Raw genomic sequence first — 26,198 nt, forward strand, 5'->3', positions numbered from 1 at the left:
TGAGCAGGTGGTTGAAGGGTTGAGGGTATTTGGAGCACCACACTACACTATCGTTAGATCAAGGAGACGTAGGGTGTGTACCCCATTCAAGTTAATCTGCTCTGATAAAATACATTCGGTCGAAGAGTTGGAGATAAGTTATACTCACCAGTACACTAAGAAACGCACCCTAAGTAGAAACTGAAATTGGTGCCAGTAGCTGCCCACTAAAAAGCACAGCAGTGTCCAACTCCTTTATGTTCTGTTCTTGATTGATTTCATTACTGAGCTGACCAAGCATTTAAACTTACCAAAGCATACTGTCACTTCTAGCTTGTGTTGTACACAGGGCTCGAAGATGGGTGGTGCTTTGTGAACCTGAGTGTAACAGCATATCAGGATCTGATCTCCAAGGGGACACTCTAGTTCTCTCAATATTGCATGCATTTTACCACCAGGACTATCTCCAGCCCCTGTTCTTTGAAATATATGTACTGTATGTAGATTCATTTAACAATCCAATCTGGCTTCAGTTTGTAGGTATTTTATACACATCGTGAGGAGTAACTTAGCAACTTGCTAAGCATGATTTCTTCAAGCTTTGTGGAACTTTTTTCCTTTTTTTTTGCTTTTGGTAGCAGCCATTGTTTGCATAAAGCAGCATAAGGCAGTAGTCTCACTTCTCTGCAGGATTACGTCTCTTCTTTCTTGGTGTTCAGCAGGAAAAAGGATACAGCCCCTAAGAATTGCCCACTCACTGCAATATAATTACTGACAAATATGGACAAATTAAAAAAATATATAGGTTGGTTAGTTGTTTTTTTTTCTATAACATTTTAAATATTTATTTTTCTATAACATTTTAAACATTTTACATTTTAATAAAAGTAATTTAGTCTAGTCTAAAGAATGACATCCTTCTTCCGGTACTGGGTGGCATTAAAGGACTGGTTCCCAGAAGGGACAGGTGTTGGTCACGAAAACCCATAAGTGCCATCACTCATTTTCAGTTGATGTCACTCCAAATTGCAGAAGGAAAAAGATAGTGTTAGCAAGAGTGCCCCCTCTTGTCCTGGGGTGATATTGATTACCTGTCCAGAGCCCGGAAATCTGTCATACTCCTACATGCTTGACTATATATAGATTTTATTAATGCTTTACGTGATTTTTTAAAGTGCATGTTTCCCATAAACTTGCTTTCAGGTGTCCAGGCATTTTTGTGATGCTAGTTATGTGAAAAGGTTTATTTTTAAAAAATATTCTCCTGCCCACTTAAACCATTTCAGGACTGTGGAAGGTCAGGTCCTATTCTTGCAGTATAATGTGCAAAATAGAAAGGTATAAGTGAAAATGGAGGGTTTTATTAAAGGCAAGTGGAAATAGTAATGAATGTAAAAACTATTGCAACATTGTATGTAGTTTAAAATATAAATCAGTAACAGAATTTAATATTTGCAATTTATCCTAACCTTTTGGTACCTCCCTCTTCTTTTTGAATGAGACACAGCATGAAGCCTCTTTACCATTTAACTGGAGCTGTAATTATGTTTGTTTTCAGACCTTCATGTTTTACAGTGGATGCATGGATGTGAAGTTGACTTTGATAAGGGATCTGTGAAAGGAATGGATATGTACAGTTATGATGGAAAAGATTTTCTGTCTTTTGATAAGGAAAATATGCAGTGGGTTGCCCCAGTTGAACCAGCACTTCAAACAAAGATTAAATGGGACAAAGAACAAATCTTGAACCAATATACCAAGGGATACCTAGAAAATGAATGTGTTGACTGGCTTAAAAAGTTTATGAATTATTCAGTGGGAGAGACCACCAAGAGCAGTAAGTAATTATCTTTCTTTCCAGGGTTGAAACAAGGAGAAGCAATATTTGACCTGTGTGCATATACAAAATAATGGCAAGGAGGCTCATAAATAGATGCTCTAACACCCCTGTAACTCTGTTCTAACAAAGGTCATGGCTTGGCTACCTGTGATGCCCATTCAAGAGCTTACTTTCATATTATTATCAGGGCACTTAAGGCCCTGTCTTTGTTCTGTATTATCCACTGCTGCCTACAGAATCAGTCTCAACCTGGTTGTACAGTTACCTTCAGATATGATGATGTTTCTTTATATTAAGAATGAAAGAGCTTCTAAATTATAGATAAGGTCTGGGTTTTTAAACATATATTATGTCCACAGTTCATATAAGTAAAGTCATTAATGTATTAAAGAAACCTGAAAACACAGACGACCATATTTAAAAATAGATTGCCAGCTACAATGTTGCATTTCAGCCATCAGTTTAGTCGCAGATAAAAAGGGAAAACGAGAAATAAGTGGACTTCAACAACCTAAGGTGTTAGACTTCCATTTTATAAGGTGACACATTTAGAAGTAGTCCACTCCTTAAAAGTTGGTATTAAATCACGTGTTTGTGCTGTGAGTGAGAATTATGATAAGCATACTAATAATGTTAATAAATTAAACAGTTTTTTTAATGGAATACTGACTTTTGTTATCAGTCTCCATTCCTGTGATTTGCAAGAATTTCACATGGAGTGATTGTAATTCCACAAAATATTTACAGCATTAGTGTTTTGCAGGGCATGTCCACTTGTGCCCAAGCAGATTTTCGGGAGTGTAGGGATGCCATCTGCAGGTCATTCTGACCCAGGAATTAGGATATATTTGTTATACTTTATCTGCCTACTAAGGCTCCTGGATGACCTGTCCAACAGTACAATTGGTGCTCAAGGCACCAAAAACTGACACTGGGTTTGTTAGCAGCTAGTACAAGTGTGAGCTGTTGATCATTTTGACAAGCTTACAGTAAAATGCAAGGACAGTTGGTTAATAAAAACAGCCACCTCAGCAACTATAAGAGATGTACAGGTAAAATATTGGTTCTTCTTGTCCTAAACAAATATTTATTTAATCCTTATTGACATTGTGTGCACTCTCTCACTCTCTTTTATTTTAAGATGTTCCTACTGTGAGCCTTTTTGGCAAGCGTATGACTGATAAGGTCAGAGTTACTTGCTTGGCAACTGGCTTTTATCCCAGAGATTTTAAGGTTTATATCACAAAGGATGGGAAAACAATCACCCCAGAGGAACAAGACCCTCTACCAAATGATGATCACACCTTTCAGACTCGTAGAAACATAGATATTAATCCAGATGACAAAAGCAAATATGCCTGTGAGGTGGTTCACAACACCCTGGAAAAAAAAATAATCGTACCATGGGGTAAGTTCTTAAATTTGTAAATATTAACTGATTAATTCAACTGAACAAATAAAAACTTTCTACAGTCAATTTAAAGATTAATTGATGTTTTTCTTTAATAATCATTTAGAAAAGCTATTTGTTCCTCTTGAAAACAATGATTGGAAACTATAGCACAACACTCTCCATTAAACTGTACTTTTAAATAAACAATTTTTCTCAACCAGATTGATGATCATAATTACTGTAGTTGTCAGATCCTATATGACAACTAAACAACCAGCATATGTGCAGTTCAACATTATTTCTTAGTCAGAACATCGTTTTCAGTTTGTCTCAAATTTTTTAATTTTTATTTCCTTTCTTTGTGAACAAGTTAACAAAAATTGTTATCTCTTTGATATATTCACTTTATGTTTTCCCTTTTATTTCTCTCTGTATGTTTAAGTCCTGATAACCTGCTTGTTTAAGTGCTTTTCTCCTTCTCACAACAGTTCAAAATGCCTTAAATGCATGTATTCCCTCATATTTCTTTGCTAATTGTGTAACTTCTGCTGATCTGTGGCAATAGTTTAACCAATTGGCAAAAAGACTGGCCATCTTGTAAGCATTTCTCATCACTCTGTAGAGTGGGTTCAGATGAGCTGCTGAGATAAACATTGAGTAAGGAGCCACAAATAGTAGATGTAAAATCTAGAAAAGAAGAGATGAGATCCAGAATTTGACAAAATACAAAACTACAAAACTAAAGCACTGTGCCAAAACACTAAGTCCTAGTCTTTCAAATCTGGTGAAGTACAGTGCTAGAGCAAACACTAAGGATGTGTTCTTTTTATTTTCTTTTTCTCCATTCACATGACTGCCACATTATTAAGCAACATAACTAGATTGTTAGCAGCAGACATGGGTGAAAAAGGAGTGTCACTGGAGTAAACCCATACCTGAAAGTTACAGGAATTCATTAAAATTCTGTTTGCTTTTTGTTGTTTGCAATGGGACAACAACTTTCTTTGACTCTTTGAATTATCGCATAACTGCCGGCAACAGCTCTATTTTCATTATGTGGATTTCAATGACAAATACCAGGACTCTGCTGCTGCTGCTAAATATAAGAAATATTGTTCATATCCTTAGGTGAGGAGTACAACATTATAGAAACTACAGTGCAACTGTTGGGAAGTACTGAAGTGTGTTGCATTAAAATCTGGAAATGCACATCCTGATAGAAATAACAAAAGGCTTACAAGTTTTCTTGTGGATACATCATAAAAATTTTGTAATGACAGTACTAGCTTTTTTATTAATGTTGATCCTGGAGAATGTTCGTGTGGTGCTTGAATATATTTAATTTCAGGGATATTTCTGAGCTAAATTAGTTTATCCTTCAGGAAGACTCCTGTAATCCTTTCACGTTCCTGTCATCTGCAGCCATTAAATTTCAATTTTCAAATGAGGATGCAGACGTGTGAGTTAACATATCATATCTCACAGGTCTCTTAGAAGGTCAATGAGGAGCATTTACCAGGGCTAAAGAGTCTGTGAAGGCAAGAAAAGTGAAGTTGAGTTTTTCCTATCTGTTGTACTGGAATTCCTTGCCACTAAATATCAGTTACACTGGATGGACACACCCTCTGTGGAAGAGTTAGAGACAGAAATTGATGGGGGATCAATGCTTATTTCCTTGAGGGAGGTCGCTGAGGTAGTTAAGCAACTCTGTAGTGACAATGCCCCTGGGAGTGGATGAGCTCTGTCCAGAAGTACTGAAGTCTCTGGACATTCTTGGGCTCTAATGGCTGACTCACCTTTTCAATGTTGCATGGTTGTCGAGGGCAGTGCCCTGGATGTGGCAGACTGGTGTGGTGGTCTCTAATTTTAAATAGGGGTAGCAAATTTTGTGTTCCGACTATTGGAGGTATTACACTACTCAGCTTCCCTGGGAAAGCTTACGTCAGGGTACTGGAAAGGAACTTCTGCCTAGTCGTGGAACCTTCAATGTGGAACATTGGACAAGCTCTTTGCCCTCATGTTGGTCCTGGTGAGGGTATTCCAGCACACATTGGGATGGTTTGCTACAGAGTGTGAATCAAAAGGGACAAGAATCGGCATCTCCACATCTGAGGCCATGGTCCTCAGTGAGAAAAAGGTGGACTCTCTTCCCTGAGTGAGAGGTGAATTACTGGGGTGGCGAGCTCAGTTATGTGGTCGCTATACTAATCCATAGTGGTAAAAATGGAGCTGAGCCAGAAGACAAAACTCTCGTTTTTTTAATGACCGAAAGGACAACATTGCAAGTACAAGTGGCTGAAGTGACCTTTCTCCACAGGGTGGCTGGGCCCTCTTTTAGAGTTAGAAGCACAGACATCAGAGAGTGGCTAGGAATAGAGCCGCTGATATTCCACATCAAGAGGAGCCAATTAAGGTGGTTTGGGTATCTGATATGGATGCATCCTGGACACCTGCCTGTGGAGGGTTTACAGGCACTGTTTGCCCCCTGTGAGCTGGTCCCAGATAAGCAGTGAAAAATGATTGAATGAAACATAAGTTAAAATGTCTGGCAGTTCACCATTCATAGCAGGCAGACTCAAAATACTTTGCATGCAGAAAGTCTTTTGCGTAAGTTGTATGCTGTAGTCTCACTCAACTTGCCCTGAACATTATAGCTAAATTTGGCAAAACTCCTGCACACCAACCCTGTAATCTGTAATTTTACTTGTGGTTATGTAGCATTTTTAGTCTACACTGCAAAAAACTAAAATCTGGGTAAGGGTGATTTTCTTACATTTATACTATACAATTTAACACCGGGTAAGTAAGATTATCTTGCTTCTTCTGAGAATGCCTGAGAAACAACACTATAGAAAAAGAAGTTCTGAAGATAAAGCAAACTTGATAAATTTGATAAAGAAAATTTAAATGTACACATTCAAGACATTAATGCTTGTTTAACTAATCAGACCCACAGCTATTTGTTTATGGCTAGTATGTTGCTGCATTGATCACAAAATATATTTAAGTAAATAAAAGGTTATTTTGGCATATTTTTGTTTGTGGTTTTTAAAGTAAATCATTCCTTATTTTCAGATAATTTACATAAATATCAAGAGTTTATTATTTTTTTTTAAATAAGCTAGTATTATTGTTTAGTAGTGGCTTTTATCTATTTTTGCACAAAATCACCTAATTTTTCTTGCCTAAATCCCAACTTAACCTACTTAATTTTTTCTGATTTTAGTCTTTTAATTTTTCATTAGTTCTTTGTTTATTTTAGTAAATTTGATCATACTCTAGGAATTTTTTCCAAAGCCATGTTGTCACTGCACTGGCAAGGCAATTTTGCTAGTATTAGGCAATTTTCTCCCAAAACAGGAACAGATTATCTTTAATTTATAGTGGCATTTTTTGCAGTGCAGTAGCTGTGGTCTAGTAGTCTGTTAACCACGAAGTTCCAAGTATAGTACACACCACTAGAGTAACGTTATAAATGTAATGTAACCTGACAGTTTTTCACTACAGTAACATTTGTCCTACATCTTAATCTCCATTTGCATAAACTGAAAAGATTTAGCTCCTTCATTCATTCCCCAAAGGTTACATCAGTCATTCCTCGCATTTGTGAAATCAGCATCTTTTGTGGACTTTCTCCAGCACTGCTTTTTATAGTCAGCAGTAATGGTAGTTCCCCCAAAACTGTTTTGATTCTAATAAGGACATTTGTATCTATTTTTCAGATAGAACAATATTGAATGAAAATAAAGAAAATAGAATGATTTGGGGCATCATGAGTGCCTGTATACTTTTATTTTTCTGTATTATGGCTTTTCTTGTTTGCAAATACAGGCAGAAAACAGGTAAGAAAATGTTTTCTTTAAACATTTTAGGTATTTTTTTAAATATGTTGCTATTTCATAAGTTACATAAAAAGCACACATTCCCTGTTAAAAGGTTAACCTTTTAAATTTATTAAAACTGTGACAGGAGAATTCTAACCATTCTTCGTGGTTAGAAAATTCAGTTCTTGGCGTGTTGATATAAAGAGAAGGTAGCCCAGTATACTAAAATATACAGGTCTTCATTTTGGTTTCCATGCATACTTGACATTTGACTAAAGTATTAAAGATTTTTTTAACTGAAATATATAAATCCAAACCTGGGTAGATGTTAGCATCTTTAAATTTTGAAGCTTTGAATGTGCTGTGGAATTTTTTAATTTTATTAACCCATGTTTAGCACAAATTGAACAGTATTTTTTCCACATTGTTATCTTTAATTGTGATCATAATTGTAATTATTTTAAGTGCCTCTATGGGCACTCTATGGGCGGAGTGGTGGCTCTGAGGTAAGGATCTGCACTGGTAATTGGAAGGTTGCCGGTTCAAATCCCATTAACGCCCTTAGTGACTCTACTCCGTTGGGCCCCTGAGCAAGACCCTTAACCTGCAATTGCTTCGTCCTGGGTATGACGTTAATCTGCATCCAACTCTGCATATAGGACCTCCAACCTGCAGGGAAAAACCTGGGGGTTGGTGGCAGAATTGGCACTCCAGCCACCATAAAACACGGCAACACGACCACTTCAACTGATCCAGAATGCAGCTGCAAGACTCGTTTTTGATATTCCCAAATTCTCGCACACTACACCTCTGCTGCGGAACCTGCACTGGCTCCCTGTGGCTGCCCGCATCAGGTTCAAAACCCTAACACTTGCCTTTAAGGCCAAAACTGGAGCTGCACCACCTTACATATCAGCACTGGTCAAGCAGCGTGTCACTTCTCGCTGTCTCAGAACATCAAGCACTGCACGTCTCGAACCACCCTTACTTAAAAGAAGAGGACGACATGCATCAAGACTCTTTGCAGTGTTGGCTCCTCAGTGGTGGAACGAACTTCCTCTTGCTGTACGAACAGCGGAGACCCTCACTGTCTTCAAACATCGCCTGAAGACACACTTCTTTCAACAGCACGTGGACTAAAGTCCCCATACTTTTTTTTCTACCCTTTTTTTTTTCAAAAAAAAAAAAAAAAAATTTTGTACTAACTTACTATTTTCTTCTAGCAGGGTTTTGTATACAACTTGGTCAGCGGTAACTTGTTTAATGACAGTAGATTTAATCCTAGCCTTAAAGACTGAAGAACAGTCGTAGACTACTAAGCACTGTTGTAAGTCGCTCTGGATAAGAGCGTCTGCTAAATGATGTAAATGTAAATGTAAATAAAAAACATGGCAACACACTGTCATGTGGTGGGTGTGGCAATGTGCTGTATCGGTACGTGCTCCTAACCTCTCTCTATGAGTAAACTGCTTTACAGACATTAACTTAAATTCACTTAAATTTGACATTGCCCCTCTTTCCTTAGGGCTGTTTAACAGTAGTGTCCTTATTTTAGATAAGGAGAACCTTTGGATAGGAAGGTCAATTCATTTTCTGCAGTAAATCTCTCTATTAAATTATTCCAACATTTCATACTTAATAACTTTATTTTTTTAAATGCAGCAAAGTATATGACAGACACATACTGAAGGTAGGCGGCACGGTGGCGCAGTGGGTAGCGCTGCTGCCTCGCAGTTGGGATACCTGGGGACCTGGGTTCGCTTCCCGGGTCCTCCCTGAGTGGAGTTTGCATGTTCTCCCCGTGTCTGCGTGGGTTTCCTCCGGGCGCTCCGGTTTCCTCCCACAGTCCAAAGACATGCAGGTTAGGTGGACTGGCGATTCTAAATTGGCCCTAGTGTGTGCTTGGTGTGTGAGTGTGTTTGTGTGTGTCCTGCGGTGGGTTGGCACCCTGCCCAGGATTGGTTCCTGCCTTGTGCCCTGTGTTGGCTGGGATTGGCTCCAGCAGACCCCCGTGACCCTGTGTTTGGATTCAGCGGGTTGGAAAATGGATGGATGGATATTGAAGGTAGCTATCCATCCATTAATGAGGTAAAAACTTAGAAGTAGAAAGAATAAACAGAGAGAGACAAAGTTAGAAAATATCGCAGTGGGTCTGAAGAAGTAAAGAGAGGGTTACATACAGAGAAAGTGAATGCCATTTGTAAAGGTTTACTGTACTGTAAAACATCCTGATGAGCAGTTTGACTCTGTCTGTTACAAACTCATCAAAATATCCTGTTTTTCTCATATAGCTTTTTTTCATACAGATGTCAGGTGTCATAATTTGTGATCAGTAATCACCTTTTTTGCTTCTGTTTATACAGCACCTGAAACATCAAGTGCTACTAGTAATGGTAAGTTTACTAGATTTTTTTTTCTTTTTTCCAGTAGCACTTTTTAATGACTATAGATGGAGTTTGAAACCTGGGTGTCATTATTTTTTTTTTTTGCCTCAGTTAAATAATAGTAATATATAAAGACCCTACACATGCTAGACATGGTTGTTAGGTACTTGCTGGATCACAGGACCAATACAGGTGGAAATGAGCACAGCTGACTACACATTCTCAGAAGGCAATACAGATTAGTATAAGCCCTCAATAAAAAGACATAATGAGAAATGGAAAAATTGTTAATCAAAACCAATTCATAATCCAAAAGTCAGAATCCAGCAATACAGGCAGGAGATCATAATGAAGAGGGCAGAAAGACTTGGGCACACATTTCTTCAAACACATGGAAAGGGCAAAAACTAAATACTGGCTAATATAAAGAAAGAAATCGAGAAGAGGCTATTACAGAAGCAACATTGTAAATGCTCAGGCAAATGTTGCTGTGTAACAGACCCAGATAGGAGGGACCCTGTAGCAAAAGGAAGGCTAAAGGATAATTCTTTGCATTTATATAGCGCTTTTCTCACTACTCAAAGCGCTCAGCAATTGCAGGTTAAGGGCCTTGCTCAAGGGCTCAACAGAGCAGAGTCCCTTTTGGCATTTATGGGATTTGAACCGGCAACCTTCCAATTGCCAGTGCAGATCCCTAGCCTCAGAGCCACCAGTCCATCCACAGCCTCCTGACAATGGGAGGCATAAGGTACAGTATATAATTATTGTGGAATTCCAAACTTAAGTGTTATCTGCACAGTTCTCAGTCATACACTTTGACTTTTGATTCAGACCTTAACTGAAAAGCTGTTAAAGGCTGTTAAGAAAAATCACACAAAATAGTGCAAACTTTTCCAAGCTAGATTAGACATGTCAGGTGACAAATGAAGAAGAAAAATCAGTAGGTGACATTTTGGTCCGCAGTTGCATGCCACAGGTTAAAATATTTAAAGTGATGTGATATTAAGTTAAAAATGAAAGAATAAGAACACTTTAATTTATCAACAACTTAAGCACAATTATTATGAATGAGAAAGTACATAAATATAAATGAAATGCATTGTGTATTAGACAGATAATACATATTTTAATACTAGGGGGCTCCGCCCCCTGCTCGCTTCGCTCGCCAACCCCTGGTGTTGGGAATGACAAAGAGCGTGATGTATGAATGAGATATAGAATAGTGTGACGGTGTAGATGATGCAAATAGAAATCAAACAATAAAGTGTGTGGCACAGTGTAAAGGTTTATTTGAAAATTTCTTTGTACACGCCGTTTAAGTGTAAAAGGTAATTCCAGCTCAGAACTTGTAAGGTCATTTAAGATGGTTATTGTTGTGATCAGAGTCAAGTTTGTCAGAGCTTAGAAAGAGTTGTGTCTCTCCAGGAAGTAATGGAATGACTTTGGTATTAATGTTTTCCATATTAATATTTTTTGGACATAATATAGTGCGTTGTGTTAAAAGGGGCATTTGGTCTAATGAGATTGCTGTTCGAAATGTCTCTGTAATTAAGTTGTCGCAGATAAAGGCTTGAGGAATTGTAATAATATGTGCCTGAAGTCCAGCTGTATTGGTGAGTGTACCATCTCTCAGTTGTAATAAGCAATTGTTATGATCTGGTTCTGGACATCGTATCTTTTTTACTAACTGTATCTTTTGAAAGCAATGCCAATTGTCTGCGCATTTTAAGGTGCACTGAACAATAGCTGAGTGCATGGCATCTGGAAGAATAGCTAATCACTGTCTAAAATCTCCTCCTCATAAAAGTACCTTTCCTCCAAATCGAATATTATTATTCATAAACGTTTGTAGAAGTTTATGAATGGTGTTGAGTAAGTGACTTCATGCCATTGAACATTCATCAATAAACAACATTTTTTCAAGACGGATGTCATGTGCAGTGCCACCGTTAATGTTCATAGTGGATACCGATTTGTAGGATCTAATGTAGTTGATAAAGATTTCACTTTCAGGTACATCGTCAGTTATAAGCCTCTGTAGATATTCAGTATATGAATGTAAAGAAGGCAGTCTAATTTGACCCTTTTGACAACAACGTGTAAATGTATAACTTGTATTTCCAGTTGTTTCTTCAGGGAAGTGAACTGAATGACAATGATTGCAAATGACATTCATTAATCCGAATGAATTTTCCTGGTGTATGTTTTCCTTGTGCCGTTTGAGAGGCGCGTCGTTGTATGTCCAGTATTTGGGACGTGTAGTTTTGGAGCTGTAATCGATTTGCCTGTGCTGTGTGAGAAGCCCGTTGTAGCCTTCTCTGCCATTAACGTATGTCTGAGACGGGAGGTGTTTCGTTTTGAATCCGTGCCTGTTGCGATGCAGCACTTTGATTGATAGATTGCGTCATGTGGATCTAGGATGTAGATTTGTGCATATTTGCGTTGTTGATTTGTTTCAGGGTGCACTGTTCCAATGCGATGCAGTATTTGTGCACATATGCGAAAGTAGTATGGGCCATTGCCTTTTGGTGGCCTGATATTTACTCCGGTATATGCAAAAGCAAATGAACTATTGTAGGATCTAATGCAGTTCATAAAGTTTTTACTTTTAGGTACATCGTTAGTTAGAAGCTTTAGTTGAGCTTTGCGTTTTTGGAGTCGAGACATTTTTTCTTTTAGAAATATGGATAAGTAATAAGGAGAATTGCACTCACTGTTAATATGGAGCCTTTTCTGCGGATGAACGGTTAATAGTGCCTTATTGTAATGAGATCCACCTATGCTGCATAGCCGTCTATTTTGTTGTTTCTTTCGTTTTCGTGTGTTTGTTCCTGTTATCCTTTCCTTTTCGTTTTGTACCCGTGACCGTATATTCATGACTTGTTTCTTTCTCAGCATGCGAAATATGGATAAGTAATAAGAAGGATCGCAGTCACTGTTAATATGTTTCTTTTTCTGCAGTTGAACGTTAATAGTGCTTTATTGTAAGGAGATCCACCAATGCTGACACCTATGCTGTCTAGTGTGAAGGTGATGACGTTCACTTTAGAATATGTGGCTTTGGGTGTCACTTCTTATGGATGTGTGTGTGTGTGTGTGTGTGGGGGGGGGGGGGGTTGAGGATTGTTGTCGCGCGAGCGTCTTCTTTCTTTTTGTGTTCCTGTGTCTTGTTGAATCCCCCTCTTTGTGTGTGTCCCGTCCCTTGCTTGTAGGGTCTGTGGGGTGGTTTTGTGTTCTTTTTTTTGTGTTCCATGGGCTTGTTGAATCCCCCTCTTGGTGTGTGTCCCGTCCGGTGCCTGTAGGGGGGGGGGGTGCCTTGCTGTTGTGCGCGAGACTCTTTTTTTTTTTTTTTTTTTTGGGTCTAGTTTCGTGTGCAATGTGTTTCGTGCTTTGCTTGCGTTTGAATACTTTTTTATGTGCCGTTTCCTTTTTTCGGTGCTCTTTGCGCCTCATTTCTCAATTTTTCCTGTGCTCACTCCTTTTTTCTGTGGTCTTGTCCGCCTCTCGCGGCCCCTCATCCGCCTCTCTCGCCCTCTTCTATCCGCCTTTCTCGGCTCCTCAGCCGACCCTCGCGGACTCTTTTTGCGCCTGCGCAGTACGTCTTTTTGCAGCTACGGCCCATTGCCGGATGTGCCTGCGTCCATCATCCGGTTTAGCATTCTCGGTTAGTAATATGGATGGGTTAAGGTCTATATAGAACATACAATGTCTTGTAAACTGGTAGTATCAACACAAAATTAGTAAGCTGTGACTTTTGCTTATTAGGAAATAATATTGGTATTTTTAATAATATTTTGAAATACAAATTTTCTAAACTCTTACACCCTGCTTTAGACACTCGGTTTGTTATTTATTACAAGATTTTTTTCTTTTAATTATGATATATAGGAAGATCTCTTCAGCTGTACAAAAATGTGTTAGTAATTGGATGTTATTAATTATCTTCATCTCCCAAAGCAGACACTAATACTTTACAAACACAGGCATAGACACTCTGAGGATCGCCGAGAAACTAACATGTAGTAATAACATTGTTGTGACATCACTAAGCATGGACGTGAATCTATCCGTCCATTTACAGAGCTAATTCTCTCAAAAAGCATTACAGGAAGTTGACATGTTGGTAGGGCACAGTGAGAGACACATGTGAAAGTTCCATTAGTGCAGTTTATGACATTTTATTATGGAGTCAAGTTATTAAATGTGGTGGATGTGGAAAGTCTACATATCCTTGAAACATTGTAAACTCTAAAATGAATTCAAATTGTGTCAGACCTACAAGCTACAATGTTAAAAAAATATTTTTAGGGAAATGTACAGTAATCCCTCCTCGATCGCGGGGGTTGCGTTCCAGAACCCCCCCGCGAAAGGTGAAAATCCGCGAAGTAAAAACCATATGTTTATATGGTTATTTTTATGTATTTTAAGCACTTATAAACTCTCCCACACTCATATAAACATTTCCCGCACAATTATACAGCAAAACCCTTTGTATTCTCTTAGATATTAGGAAAGATTCGTTGAAATTATGTACGTATGTAAACACACTGTTTATATACAGTAAAACCTAAATATTATTTTAAAGATATCGAGCGTCTCCAATATCACATATGTTACAGCCATTACAACAGACAGGCCACCAGTAATAAATACGTACAATGCAAGAAAAATTGTATACAGTAAAATGTGTGTACAGTGACATTAAACTATGTACATGTAATAAGTACTGTACGTAGAAAATTAATTATGGTTACTCACCAACAATGACACGACGACTTGTCCGATAACAATGAATTTAATTTTACTGCACAACAAAGGAGAGCGTTACAGCTCTTCTAAAGGAGCCTCTTCAGGCGACTGTGTAGCACCGCCGTTGTTCTTCTTCCAGAAGTCTTCAATCCAAATCCCTAAAGCAGATTCCATCCGGACTTCCGCCTTATTACGTCCACTTACAGCTTGTTTCGTGCCCTGGTTAAAGGACACTGTGGCCGTAGATCTTATATGCTTTTCCTCCTTTTTAAATAAAAAGAATCGTGGACTCATTGATGCCGTAATGGCGTCCTACAGCGGAGTAGCTGTTCCCTGCCTTCAACATATCCAAAACATTTACCTTTTCGGCAATCGTTAGCATCTTCCGATTGCGCTTGGGCACGGCCCCTGAAGCAGTAGCAGGAGCAGATCGTTTTGGAGCCATAACGAAGGGCTTGGCTATACACAAAGATAAACAAGAAAGAGCACAAAAGTTAACTCTTTACACAGTGAAACATGTTGATGTTGAATGAGCGAGACGAGACTTCCTGGTTAACGCAGCAGAATCGAATTCGGCGCTCCATCGCTGAGCCAATCAGCACACAGGAACTTAACTGCGTGCTCTGATTGGGTAGCTTCTCAGCCATCCCCCAATAGAGTCCCTTGTATGAAATCAACTGGGCAAACCAACTGAGGAAGCATGTACAGTACCAGAAGTAAAAAGACCCATTGTCCGCAGAAACCAGAGAAGCAGTTATATATTTAGATATGCTTACATATAAAATCTGCGATAGAGTGAAGCCGCGAAAGTCGAAGCGTGATACAGCAAGGGATTACTGTATACATTTTTAATAAAAACATCAATAATAATTTTATTTCCATGCATAATAGCAAAACAACATTTATTCATTCATTTTTCAAACATTTATTCCACAACTAGGTCAAAGGGAGCTGAAACCTGTCCCATCAGTACTGAATGGAAGTCAGGGATAAGTCCTCTTAAGGATGCCAAGAAGGCACAGTCACATATCCGCATTCACTCAAACAAAGCCAATCTTATGTCACCAGTCAACCAAACGTGCACATTTTAGAAATGTGTGAATTACATTGTAGTACCTTTAGTAAATCTGCGTGTGTGCTTTTTATTTATTTATTTTTTTAATATAACCACGGGGGAAAATGTTGTGTGTGTTAACTGGCAACACTAAATGAATGTGTATAAGCAGATATGTTTGTACTTAAGTTTGCATGGGGTGTACTGTATACATGGTACTAAGTGTACCGTTTCAGAGCTGGTTCTTGTCCTGCACCTGTGGATACTGAAACAGGCTTTTAGCTTCCTGTAGACTTACAGTATACAATGCATGCTTATAAAATGGAGAGATTTATTAATCATTTACTTTTTATGAATGTGTGTTTATGCTTAATCATTTCCACCTTCTACAGTATGTGCTGATCAAACGTCCATCTGTACTTATTCCTCTTGAAACTCTCCATGATAGATTAGACACGCTTTATTTGTTTCCCTAAAAAGATAGCAGTCACAGCAGGAATAGTAACAATCTAATTTAAGCAGCAATGTAACATCAGAGGTATTGACACGTCTCAACAGAATATTTTTCTGCCCTTGTAAAACAATCATCTGTCCATATTATAACAATATCTCCTGATATATAATTTGTGCTACACTTTTCTGAGCTGTTACACAGGCAAAATAGAATACACATTATGAAAATGTACTGAATGTTCTGTATTAATTTAATACAATAGAAAGAAAATGCATCTAAGCAGAGCATTTTTATTTTCTCTTTAATTTCTGTTATTATTGTGACCAAGAGTCATACTTTTGCACTTTTTGGATAGCCTACACTTTGAAACAATTTTAAAATGTAAAATGAAAAATTACAGTGATGTTAGAGCAAGTAACAGTAACCTGTACATTCTAGTCTGACGGGTTTCAGAATGTTTCAGATATAGTGAGCTTTTAAAATACCAGTGAGGACCATTGGCTGTAAAATTATCTAGTTTAAAATTTTAAAGGTCCTGAAATACGATTTTACTTTACTGAAATTCTTACATTACTGTTGTTGCATCTGAAAAGTTGCAATTTATCTTTCAAAAGTAAGATATGTTTTTTATTTTTGCAACATATTTGCTATACGGTATTTCTTTGTAATGATCTGAATGTTTTGTTAAAATCCAGTTAACAAAATGAATAACCAGAAAATCAAAAGTAAAAATATCCAGAACACAGATTGCTCCATCATTTTAGAAAGACCAAGTACACAACTTGGAACTTTGTTTTTTGGATATATGATGCTTCTTTAATAAGTCAAAAGTCACGTGCATATTCACAGCTACTTTTTCAAATAACTTTACAGCTCTCAATCAGTGGCAAAAATGATACTTTGTTATCTACCACAATGAATATGTTATTTTTTTATTTTATTTTATTTTTTTTATTTTATTGAAATCACACAACATTCCATACAAATAGATAAATTTTACAAGAATAGGATTAAAAATAAATCAAACCCCCCCCCCCCCTCCCAAACCCCCCGAACAACTTGGAATTTAATACTACATTTTTGCAAAGTAGCTGATCTCATATACAGATTATCTTGCTGGAAGCTGCTAGCAATATGCCTGGCTTGTGATTTAGATAGATAGATAGATAGATAGATAGATAGATAGATAGATAGATAGATAGATAGATAGATAGATAGATAGATAGATAGATAGATAGATAGATAGATAGATAGATAGATAGATAGATAGATAGATAGATAGATAGATACTTTATTAATCCCAATGGGAAATTCACATTTATACCATGCAGCAACTAAAAACATGAATGGCAGATTGCTTTATTGCTGAAAGTGTTCTGCGTCTTGTCGTATTGCATGTTTCAGGAAGTTAACACTGCCTCTGCAAGTTAAAACAGACACACTTCTGCACACTTTTACATACTAAAACTGTGTGTCGAATTTAGTAGATTTAAAAAAATTGTGACTCTTTCATGTGCAAAACTGGCACCTGTCCAGTCGAATCATTACTTATTTTTAAGACTTCAAAAGCCTGACTAATCGGGCTTTAAATCCACCCACGTAAAGACAAATCCAGAGTTGATTAAACACTGACTCTTCCAACTTCTCAGTATGTAATGCTCACTGTCAATGCTCCTATAAGCGGCTAACTGAGGACTGAAAAATAAAGATAAATGGCATTTTACACAGTAGCCAAAGACTATAAAATGATATTGAAGCACTCACAGCGTATAATTTCCACAATCAGAAACACCATCAAGAAATGGAAGTTATTTGCTAGATCTAGAAAAATTTGTTTTAGAGCTGATGGGGCCAGGCATGCAAAACAAAATCCACACATCACTACAGAGAACTTTCTAAAATGTATAGCTAATGCCAGAGTAGAGGTCTAAAAGTTTTTATTTGACCACTACTTACACAAAAATGACTGTATGAAAGAACTGTCATAAAGATCCAACCAAAAAAGTCAATTGGCGGAAGTTTTCAAAGAGCTATGAACTGATATAAAACTTAGGCCTCAAAACACACACATGGAAGCAGAAACATTGTGTTGATAAAACAAAAGAATGGAGTTGACTAAATGTAAACAAAATCCTATCTATTAAATCCAACAAATAAATAATAATTGTGCATTAAAATTTTTAGAAATACAGTGGAACCTCGGTTCACGAATGTCTCGGTACACGTACAAATCGGTTTACGACCAAAAAGTTTGCCAAACTTTTGCCTTGGTTCACAATCACACACTCGGTATACGCAAGCCAGTTTCCCTTTCGGTTTGTACATGTTCAGTCTCTCCCTGTGCATTTCCTGTGCAGCGAGCAAGAGAGAGCGTGCGACACACACACACACACACACACAGAGGCAGTGCGAGAGAGAGACGCACACACACAGGCAGCGTGAGAGAGAGATGCAGACACACAGGCAGTGCGAGAAAGAGACGCAGTCACACAGGCAGCGCGAAAGAGAGGCGCACACACAAAGGCAGCGCGAGAGAGAGAGCTGGACACATAAGGTAGGAAGGCAGTTAAAGAATGCACTGGGCTTGATTTTGTTTTCACTTCGTAGCGTGCATTGTTACTTTTCTTGGTGGTTTATTAAATTACGGATTTTTTCAAATGTTCATTTTTTTCCCTGTGCTTAAAACTCATTAAAAAAAAAGTGTTATTAGCCAGAAGTTGGTAGCGCTATAGCTCAAACTATTGCAGTGTTAGTTTTCTCTGTTGTTCAAGGTTTTCTCAGTGTTATTCGATGTTTTTACATTTAGTTTACTATTAAGCTGTGCATTCTATGGTTTGATTAACTATATTTGTGCTTAAAAACGTAAAAAATATATACAGTTCGTATGGTCTGGAAGGGATTAATTGTATTTACATACAGTCCTATGGGGGAAATTGCTTCGGTTCACGACCAAATCGGTTTACGACCAGAGTTTTGGAACGAATTATGGTCGTGAACCGAGGTTCCACTGTACTTCATGTTCATGTTTGCATGTCACAGAGGTTGCATTGACCTGTTTCTACTCGGAAATACAATAAAACCTGAAATTTAATAATAGGTTCACAAATATTTGCATACAACTGAATCTTCTAACAGATGTTTTCCTCCTTTGTTTTGATGGAACTTGGTGCCTTCAGTGCAGACCTGTCTTTTCTTCTTTTTTCATATTTCACTCACAGGATTTCACAAGTCCCAGTCAGTTCTTAATTTTTTCACTATGAATTTTTGTACATGTAAAATTTATTATGCAAAAATGCATCATTTTGTCAAGTAAAGAAAAGCCAATATGCCTTTCCTTTGGTGTTTTTTTTCCTTCTCTCCCCAAACTTACCTTGAGCTGAATACTTTCTTCATCCTTCTATTTTAAATGTGTATCCTTGGTGCATCACTTTTTAATTCCAATCCGGGTTGTCACTTCTGTGTTTTGTTTAAATTGTTATCCAGAATAGCAGGACATGAGGTGACTTAGAAAGGTCTCCAGCATTTCTCTTTCACATTGCCTGTATATTTGACTTCCATTCCAGTACATTGCTACTGTTCATTCAATTAAAATTAAAACAATATTTTTCTTTTTGCAGGAAATGCTACTTTGAAAGCAGAAAATGGTAAGTAATTAAACAGACATCTAACATGAAATACAGACAATGGTTATGTTTCTCTAAATGACTAAAAATTTAACTTCTAGCAAGCCGTTTTTTTAAACATACAGAATCTAAAATATTTACTTCTGTTATTAGTAATTGCCAAGTCTGGGATAAATTAGTAAATTATTAGTAAATGCCAAACTAGGACATAACACCATGTAACAATAAATTGGAATCTGTATAAATAAAGTAAAAGTTAGGTTTGTCTGTCTTTATGTGTGTTTATTACCATATTGTCCAATAAACAGCTCAGCAGACTTTTTTGAAGCTTGGGGTAACATTAGTGGGTTAAGCTAAGTAGAAAAATGCACAATAGTGCATGATATTAAAAAAAAAAAACATTGTTTTTTAGGATTCTAGGATTGCATTTAGATGGCCTTGAGTACATTAAGCTTAAACTATTGGGTTATAGCATGGAAGGAGGAGTTGGCCCTGAAAATTGGAGTGCAAATAATCCAATTACACAACTGGAGCCCCTCAGAAATTATTAAATTAGACCTAATTTCTAGTAAAACTCCCCAACATAAGGACAGTTACTATTCATTCTTAGAACTCTCATAATAGAATGTTCCTTGCAACAAGGTACTTAATTAAACTTTCAGAATGGTAGGAGCTAATTTACACTGAAACAGCTTCTACCATTATCACATTGACATGCAACTCCTGAGGGCAAGAGGTAATGGAAAGCTAAAATAATGTGAGGTAGTGCAAGACTTTAAATCCTGCCAGTGATTCTTACAGTGAACTCTTTGGTTGTGCTGATATTGTTTTAGATTATTTTCGTACTATAAAGCAATTTTAAAGAATTTTGAGGGGCTAGGGGTTAACTCCAGTTACTGACTTCAGCTTTGATATTTTACATTAATAGAAAAACACGGCTGAAGGATTTGAAACAAAAACTACCTTTGTCATTTTGGTGAGGGGCACTAGTAATTTTCTTCCTGTAAATATTTTCCCACTTTCATGGAGAGTCACTATTTTTGACCAGCCTCCTCCATCCTAGCCTGTTGTACACTTTCTCGCCTGACACCCCATTTCTTCCTTATATTCTCCTTTATGCAGTCCACCCTTTTTCCATTTGATCATCCTCTTCTCTTCTCTCCCTGCATCTCTATATCCATGATTCTTCTTTCCACATTATTTACCTGTCTTTTCATGGCATGCCAATACTATTCTAACCTTCTTTCCTGTATTTTCTTTAAAAATTTCTCAACTTTAACTGTACCTCTGATTCTCTTATTCCTGATCTTATCAGGATTTGTTACTACACTCTTTCATCTCAACATAGTCGTTTTTGTAGCATCCAGTTGTAGTGAGTACTACTTTATACACTTTACCTTTCACTCTTGCACTGATTCTTTGCTCACATAACACTCCCAATACCTTTGTCCAACCTAATTGCATTACAGGGTTTATTTCTAGATCTAAGCAAAGCAGACACTAATACTTTACAAACACAGGCATAGACACTCTGAGGATCGGCGAGAAACTAACATGTAGTAATAACATTGTTGTGACATCACTAAGCATGGACGTGAATCTATCCGTCCATTTACAGAGCTAATTCTCTCAAAAAGCATTACAGGAAGTTGACATGTTGGTAGGGCACAGTGAGAGACACATGTGAAAGTTCCATTAGTGCAGTTTATGACATTTTATTATGGAGTCAAGTTATTAAATGTGGTGGATGTGGAAAGTCTACATATCCTTGAAACATTGTAAACTCTAAAATGAATTCAAATTGTGTCAGACCTACAAGCTACAATGTTAAAAAAATATTTTTAGGGAAATGTACAGTAATCCCTCCTCGATCGCGGGGGTTGCGTTCCAGAACCCCTGACCCCCCCCCCCCCCCCCCCCCCCGCGAAAGGTGAAAATCCGCGAAGTAAAAACCATATGTTTATATGGTTATTTTTATGTATTTTAAGCACTTATAAACTCTCCCACACTCATATAAACATTTCCCGCACAATTATACAGCATAAACCCTTTGTATTCTCTTAGATATTAGGAAAGATTCATTGAAATTATGTACGTATGTAAACACACTGTTTATATACAGTAAAACCTAAATATTATTTTAAAGATATCGAGCGTCTCCAATATCACATATGTTACAGCCATTACAGCCTTTTCCATGGAGGTGCAACAGTAATTCTAAACATTAATACATGTCAGTAGTTTGCAAGGTATTGTGCCAGCATGCTTCTGGGAAAAAATAAAAGTCATTTCTGTACAGAAAAAAAAAAACAATTGAAGTTGTCTGCAGGTGTATTTTTAATTTTTAATCATGCATGTAATATTTACATGATAATGTTTAGTACCCTGTGGTGGACTGATACTCGGATGTTGCACCTGACTAAATATGATGGTTCTAGTTAAGTTTAAAAATAAAAACAAAAACACCACCAGCGCAGGTCTAACTAGAGCACTGAAAGACCACAATAGAAGTGATTAGAGTGTCAGCTGCAAGAACTGAAGTACTGTTAGCCACTCTCAGTTTGTAGAGCTGTCTTCTGTGGGGGGTTCCCTGTTATGACATTTTCATTCTGGGTGTGCTCAAATTCTTATGCCCTATTTTTGGAAGGTGATAGCTAGTAAAATACAACTCTCTGAATGCATATCAATAAAGTATACTGTCATTGAGAAAGCAGAAAATACTAAATTTTACTTTAACACTTCATATTAGAAATGATGGACTGATTTTTTTCAGTTTATTACAAATTTTTACCGTTTTCTTTATCAATTTAATGGATTCCACAAGACACTTTTATATATGTACACATCTTCATTATTGATTGGATAAAGGCTCACAGTCATATTTTATTATTTTATAGGTGAATCCAACAATCCCTTGTTTACAGGTAAATTTAAGTTTTCTTGTTTCATTTTACTTGAAACTGTGCAAAGTACAGGATAAAATTTGTCTGTCTCAAACATGTTGGAATGTTTATCAAAGTTATTAAAACATTTTGAATTTAAATCATGATTATTTGCAGTGTTTTTGTCACTGCTACATCTGTGGGTTGTCAACAACCCTTTTGATTTTTACATACTATATATAAAGTATTCAGAATGTTTTTCTATTTTTATTTTTTATTTGAAATACAATAGTTGAACACTGGGCGGCACGGTGGCGCAGTGGGTAGCGCTGCTGCCTCGCAGTTGGGAGACCTGGGGACCTGGGTTCGCTTCCCGGGTCCTCCCTGTGTGGAGTTTGTATGTTCTCCCCGTGTCTGCGTGGGTTTCCTCCGGGCGCTCCGGTTTCCTCCCACAGTCCAAAGACATGCAGGTTAGGTGGACTGGCGATTCTAAATTGGCCCTAGTGTGTGCTTGGTGTGTTTGTGTGTGTCCTGCGGTGGGTTGGCACCCTGCCCGGGATTGGTTCCTGCCCTGTGTTGGCTGGGATTGGCTCCAGCAGACCCCCGTGACCCTGTGTTCAGATTCAGCGGGTTGGAAAATGGATGGATGGATAGTTGAACACTAAGACTGATATGCTTTTTTGTTTCGAAAAAAAACAATTTGTGTTCACAGGACTGTCTGGCTATCCAAATGGACATGTTGGAATCTTGGTTACTAACTTGGGTAAGTAGAATATTGAGTTTTATAGTCTTTCATAAGTTTATATACGTTTCATAAAGTTTTATTTATTAAGTTTTATTTCAGAAATGTAGCATTTTATATACAACTGCAATAATGTATTATGACTCCACTTTATAGCATGCCTCAGAAAGACAAAAATGTTTACCAGACTCTGGGCTTTCAATCCCAATAATTATGTACACCACAGTTTGAACTGTATTGCTCTGAGTGGGTCATAGCAATGAAATTTCATAATCCTGTGCTTTAGTTTGGATGAGCAGGACGTTATCATATGCTAAATGATGTATCAATTATGTAATTTAATGGCAAAATTATCTATAATGTGAAGAAGTTTACATTTTAAAGTTTAGTTCCCAATTACTACTTAAACACTATGTGCCTAAATATGTATATACAATGAAAAGTATTTGCCCCCACTTAGATGTTTTCACATTTTATTATTATGCAACATTGAATCACAATATATATAATTTGCCTTTTTTGACACTGATTAACAAAAAAAAAAACTCAAGATGTGCATACATATGCACATGGTAAGGTTTGCAATATTTCTTGGAGTTCACCCTCTACGTATAATATATACACATACACACATACAGTTTTACACTTACACTTGTCCACCTTGTTCTGCCCCTGTAGCTCTATTCGAGTCAACTTCATTTTTTTTAAGAATTAATAGTTTGAACATGGAATATATTATTTTACAGTAACTAGCAAAATATAAATATTATGTCAGAGTCAGTAATTCATAATTTGTAGATCCGCTTTAAAAGTACAGTACCACTACCTGTGAGAATATGCCTTGGTATGGTAAAATGTTATATGTAAATGGAGGTCACATCAACAAAGCTACTGAAATATAATGAAACTAAATTTTGCATATTTAATAACACCTTGTCATTTGAAAAGATAATAAAGAAGTAAACCAAACTTCGAAAAACCCTCTACTTTAAGATTTTAAGCATTTATTCTACTATTCTTGCCTCTGCAGGTGAATGTAGTTCACTTTTGAAAACAGGTAATTTCTTTTCTCCTTTGTTACCTTTGTTAATTGCACCTGAGATATACTGTACTTGATTATTCTAATAAGAGTCTAGAATCATTTTCTATCCAAGATTTATGGTTATTCTAGATTAAATTTGGCAGTTGTGCAAAAATAACCCTTATTTCGAAAAACAACAATATACAAACGTGTTGCTTGAGAAAGCTGTTTCGTTTTGCCCATTTTGTGAATCCAAAATTGAATTGAACAGAAGTGCCAGTACATTGCAGCCCACAGGAAGGTAATTTACTTGCTTTGTTAAACAGACTAACAGGTTATAACTGTGCTAACACAATTACAAAGGTTCCTCTAATAACCAATTAGCATTTAAACATGATAAATTAAGGATGTGCTAAGAGAGTTTACCATTAGGACCCTGGAGTAGTGGTAATCGATAATAGGGCTTTGTAGCCACCTGTGAATTATAAATTAGTAATTTCTGACAATAATAGCCACTTGCAGCATTAGTGATATCATCACTCATTTAATGGTACTCTCACTTACTTCTGTGTGTGTGTGTGTGTGTGTGTGTGTGTGTGTGTGTGTGTGTGTGTGTGTGTGTGTGTGTGTGTGTACTTGTGTACTGATATATAATTGTGTGTCTATGCTGAAAAAAATCGGTCTACCCTGTAAGGTACCTTTTATTCTATAAAATAGAAGTTTTATTTTTTCTTTTTCTTTTCCATAATCAGAAGATGATTTCAGCAAGTGTAGCCTGACTGGTTCTGCAGATTCTGGTATGTAGAATTAAATTAACTTAAAGTATATTATAAATTGTATACTCAAGTAACACTAAGAGGAAAATGTGTAACATTGACATACTGCCTATTAATTTCATTCCATGTAGATCTTTGATTGCATATCCCATCTTTTGTTAACACATTTTGCATTTATGAAGAACAGAAATCAGTTATTAAAAGCCTGTATTTTTTATTTTTATTCTCTTTTGTGAATTTTTACTTCCTATATATGTCACTGTTAGTGACACCAATTGTTTCAATGTGATTCTAAAACAAATCAATGTGCTCTAAGCCTTATGTATTTTTTCTTTTAGGGGTTGATGTAAAAATGAAAATAGTGTCAGAAGACTGATTCTTTCATTGGGCTGTGAATAAAAGTTGATTTCTCATGTTTGTCATGTTTACCCATTCCATCATTGGAGATTCTCTGAATCAGGCCTTTCTTCTTCCACCCATTGAACTCTCAAAGAACAAAACTATAGCCCTATTTTAATAAAAATGTAGTTTTCCTGGTTCTTTTGTTAAGTTTGTTTTAGTTTATTCTTAAACTGTCATCTTTTTAAACATTGTGCTTCAGACCTTGGGGTAGGTAATGGTACAATTAGTAGCCATTACAGTTTTATTTTTTTATTTCTTCTTGTAACTTTTATAATCAGCAGTTGCTTCTGTTCTTATTTGCAATATTTAAACACATATTTCTTGAGTAAAAAGCTACAGTAAATTTCCCTCTTGGGACAAATGATCAAAAACAAAATCACAACAATTGTTCAATGTGCTGTACCATACCTTCTGACACAAATCCATAGTTGTGGTATTCAAAAAAACAATGGAAACACTTTCAATTTTAAAGCATAATTAAAGATACAGAATCATTGCCCTTTTACTTCTGAAGCCCTGTATATTTTTAAGGTAGCTGATGTATATTTTTTTATTGGTATTCAATTAATGGAATTTTCTTAGTAAATAAAGATATTTCTGGTATCTCTTTGTCTTCTGTCTTACTCATTGGTATATCTCTGTTTAATCCTTTAAACCAGAAGTTAATTGTGCCTTCAGATACTGATTTTTACTTTAGAGCTGATTGATATAGAAGGCCACGCTGACCTTGTGCAAAAAAACATTACAACAAATATTTATTTTTTGAAAATGATTGATGACTAAGCAGTAATTATTCAGGTAAGTAATTCTATGTTTTAACATTAGTTAATTAATTTGTGTATTTGATTAAGCAGTGTCACAAAAGCCACAAAGAGCCATAGCAAGGTTTGGGGCAGCCACCCGTATATTTGGTATCCTGGCTGCAAATTGTTGTTTAAATGATAGCACTGCTGTGCACAAAATCGAGTCCAAAACAGAACTTAGGGAATAGAGAAAAGGTGGAGGCTTTTAAAGGGGAAGACAGGACGCAACATCACAGGGGCCGGAGCCAGCAAGGTCTCCTTCCATAGGCTCG

The 26,198-nt window shown here is 36.8% G+C and overlaps 1 protein-coding gene across 3 annotated transcripts in view; it reads left to right on the top strand.

Moving 5' to 3' along the window:
- LOC114651316 (class I histocompatibility antigen, F10 alpha chain-like) overlaps positions 1 to 25,726 on the top strand; it is a 50,287-nt gene extending 24,561 nt beyond the window's left edge. For 2 of the 3 annotated variants that reach the window (XM_028801250.2, XM_051932773.1), the window contains exons 4-13: positions 1,538 to 1,816; positions 2,961 to 3,227; positions 6,935 to 7,054; positions 9,400 to 9,429; positions 19,295 to 19,321; positions 22,198 to 22,224; positions 22,895 to 22,945; positions 23,955 to 23,981; positions 24,698 to 24,742; positions 25,060 to 25,726. In XM_028801250.2, the coding sequence (XP_028657083.1) occupies positions 1,538 to 1,816; positions 2,961 to 3,227; positions 6,935 to 7,054; positions 9,400 to 9,429; positions 19,295 to 19,321; positions 22,198 to 22,224; positions 22,895 to 22,945; positions 23,955 to 23,981; positions 24,698 to 24,742; positions 25,060 to 25,097 (911 nt within the window). In that variant the 3' untranslated portion in view covers positions 25,098 to 25,726. The remainder of the gene's footprint in view (positions 1 to 1,537; positions 1,817 to 2,960; positions 3,228 to 6,934; positions 7,055 to 9,399; positions 9,430 to 19,294; positions 19,322 to 22,197; positions 22,225 to 22,894; positions 22,946 to 23,954; positions 23,982 to 24,697; positions 24,743 to 25,059) is intronic. The other variant, XM_028801256.2, reaches the window with a different exon arrangement.
- Positions 25,727 to 26,198: the final 472 nt, after the last annotated feature.

This window comes from Erpetoichthys calabaricus, chromosome 1 (genome assembly GCF_900747795.2).
Source record: "Erpetoichthys calabaricus chromosome 1, fErpCal1.3, whole genome shotgun sequence".
Classification (NCBI taxonomy): Eukaryota; Metazoa; Chordata; class Cladistia; order Polypteriformes; family Polypteridae; genus Erpetoichthys; species Erpetoichthys calabaricus.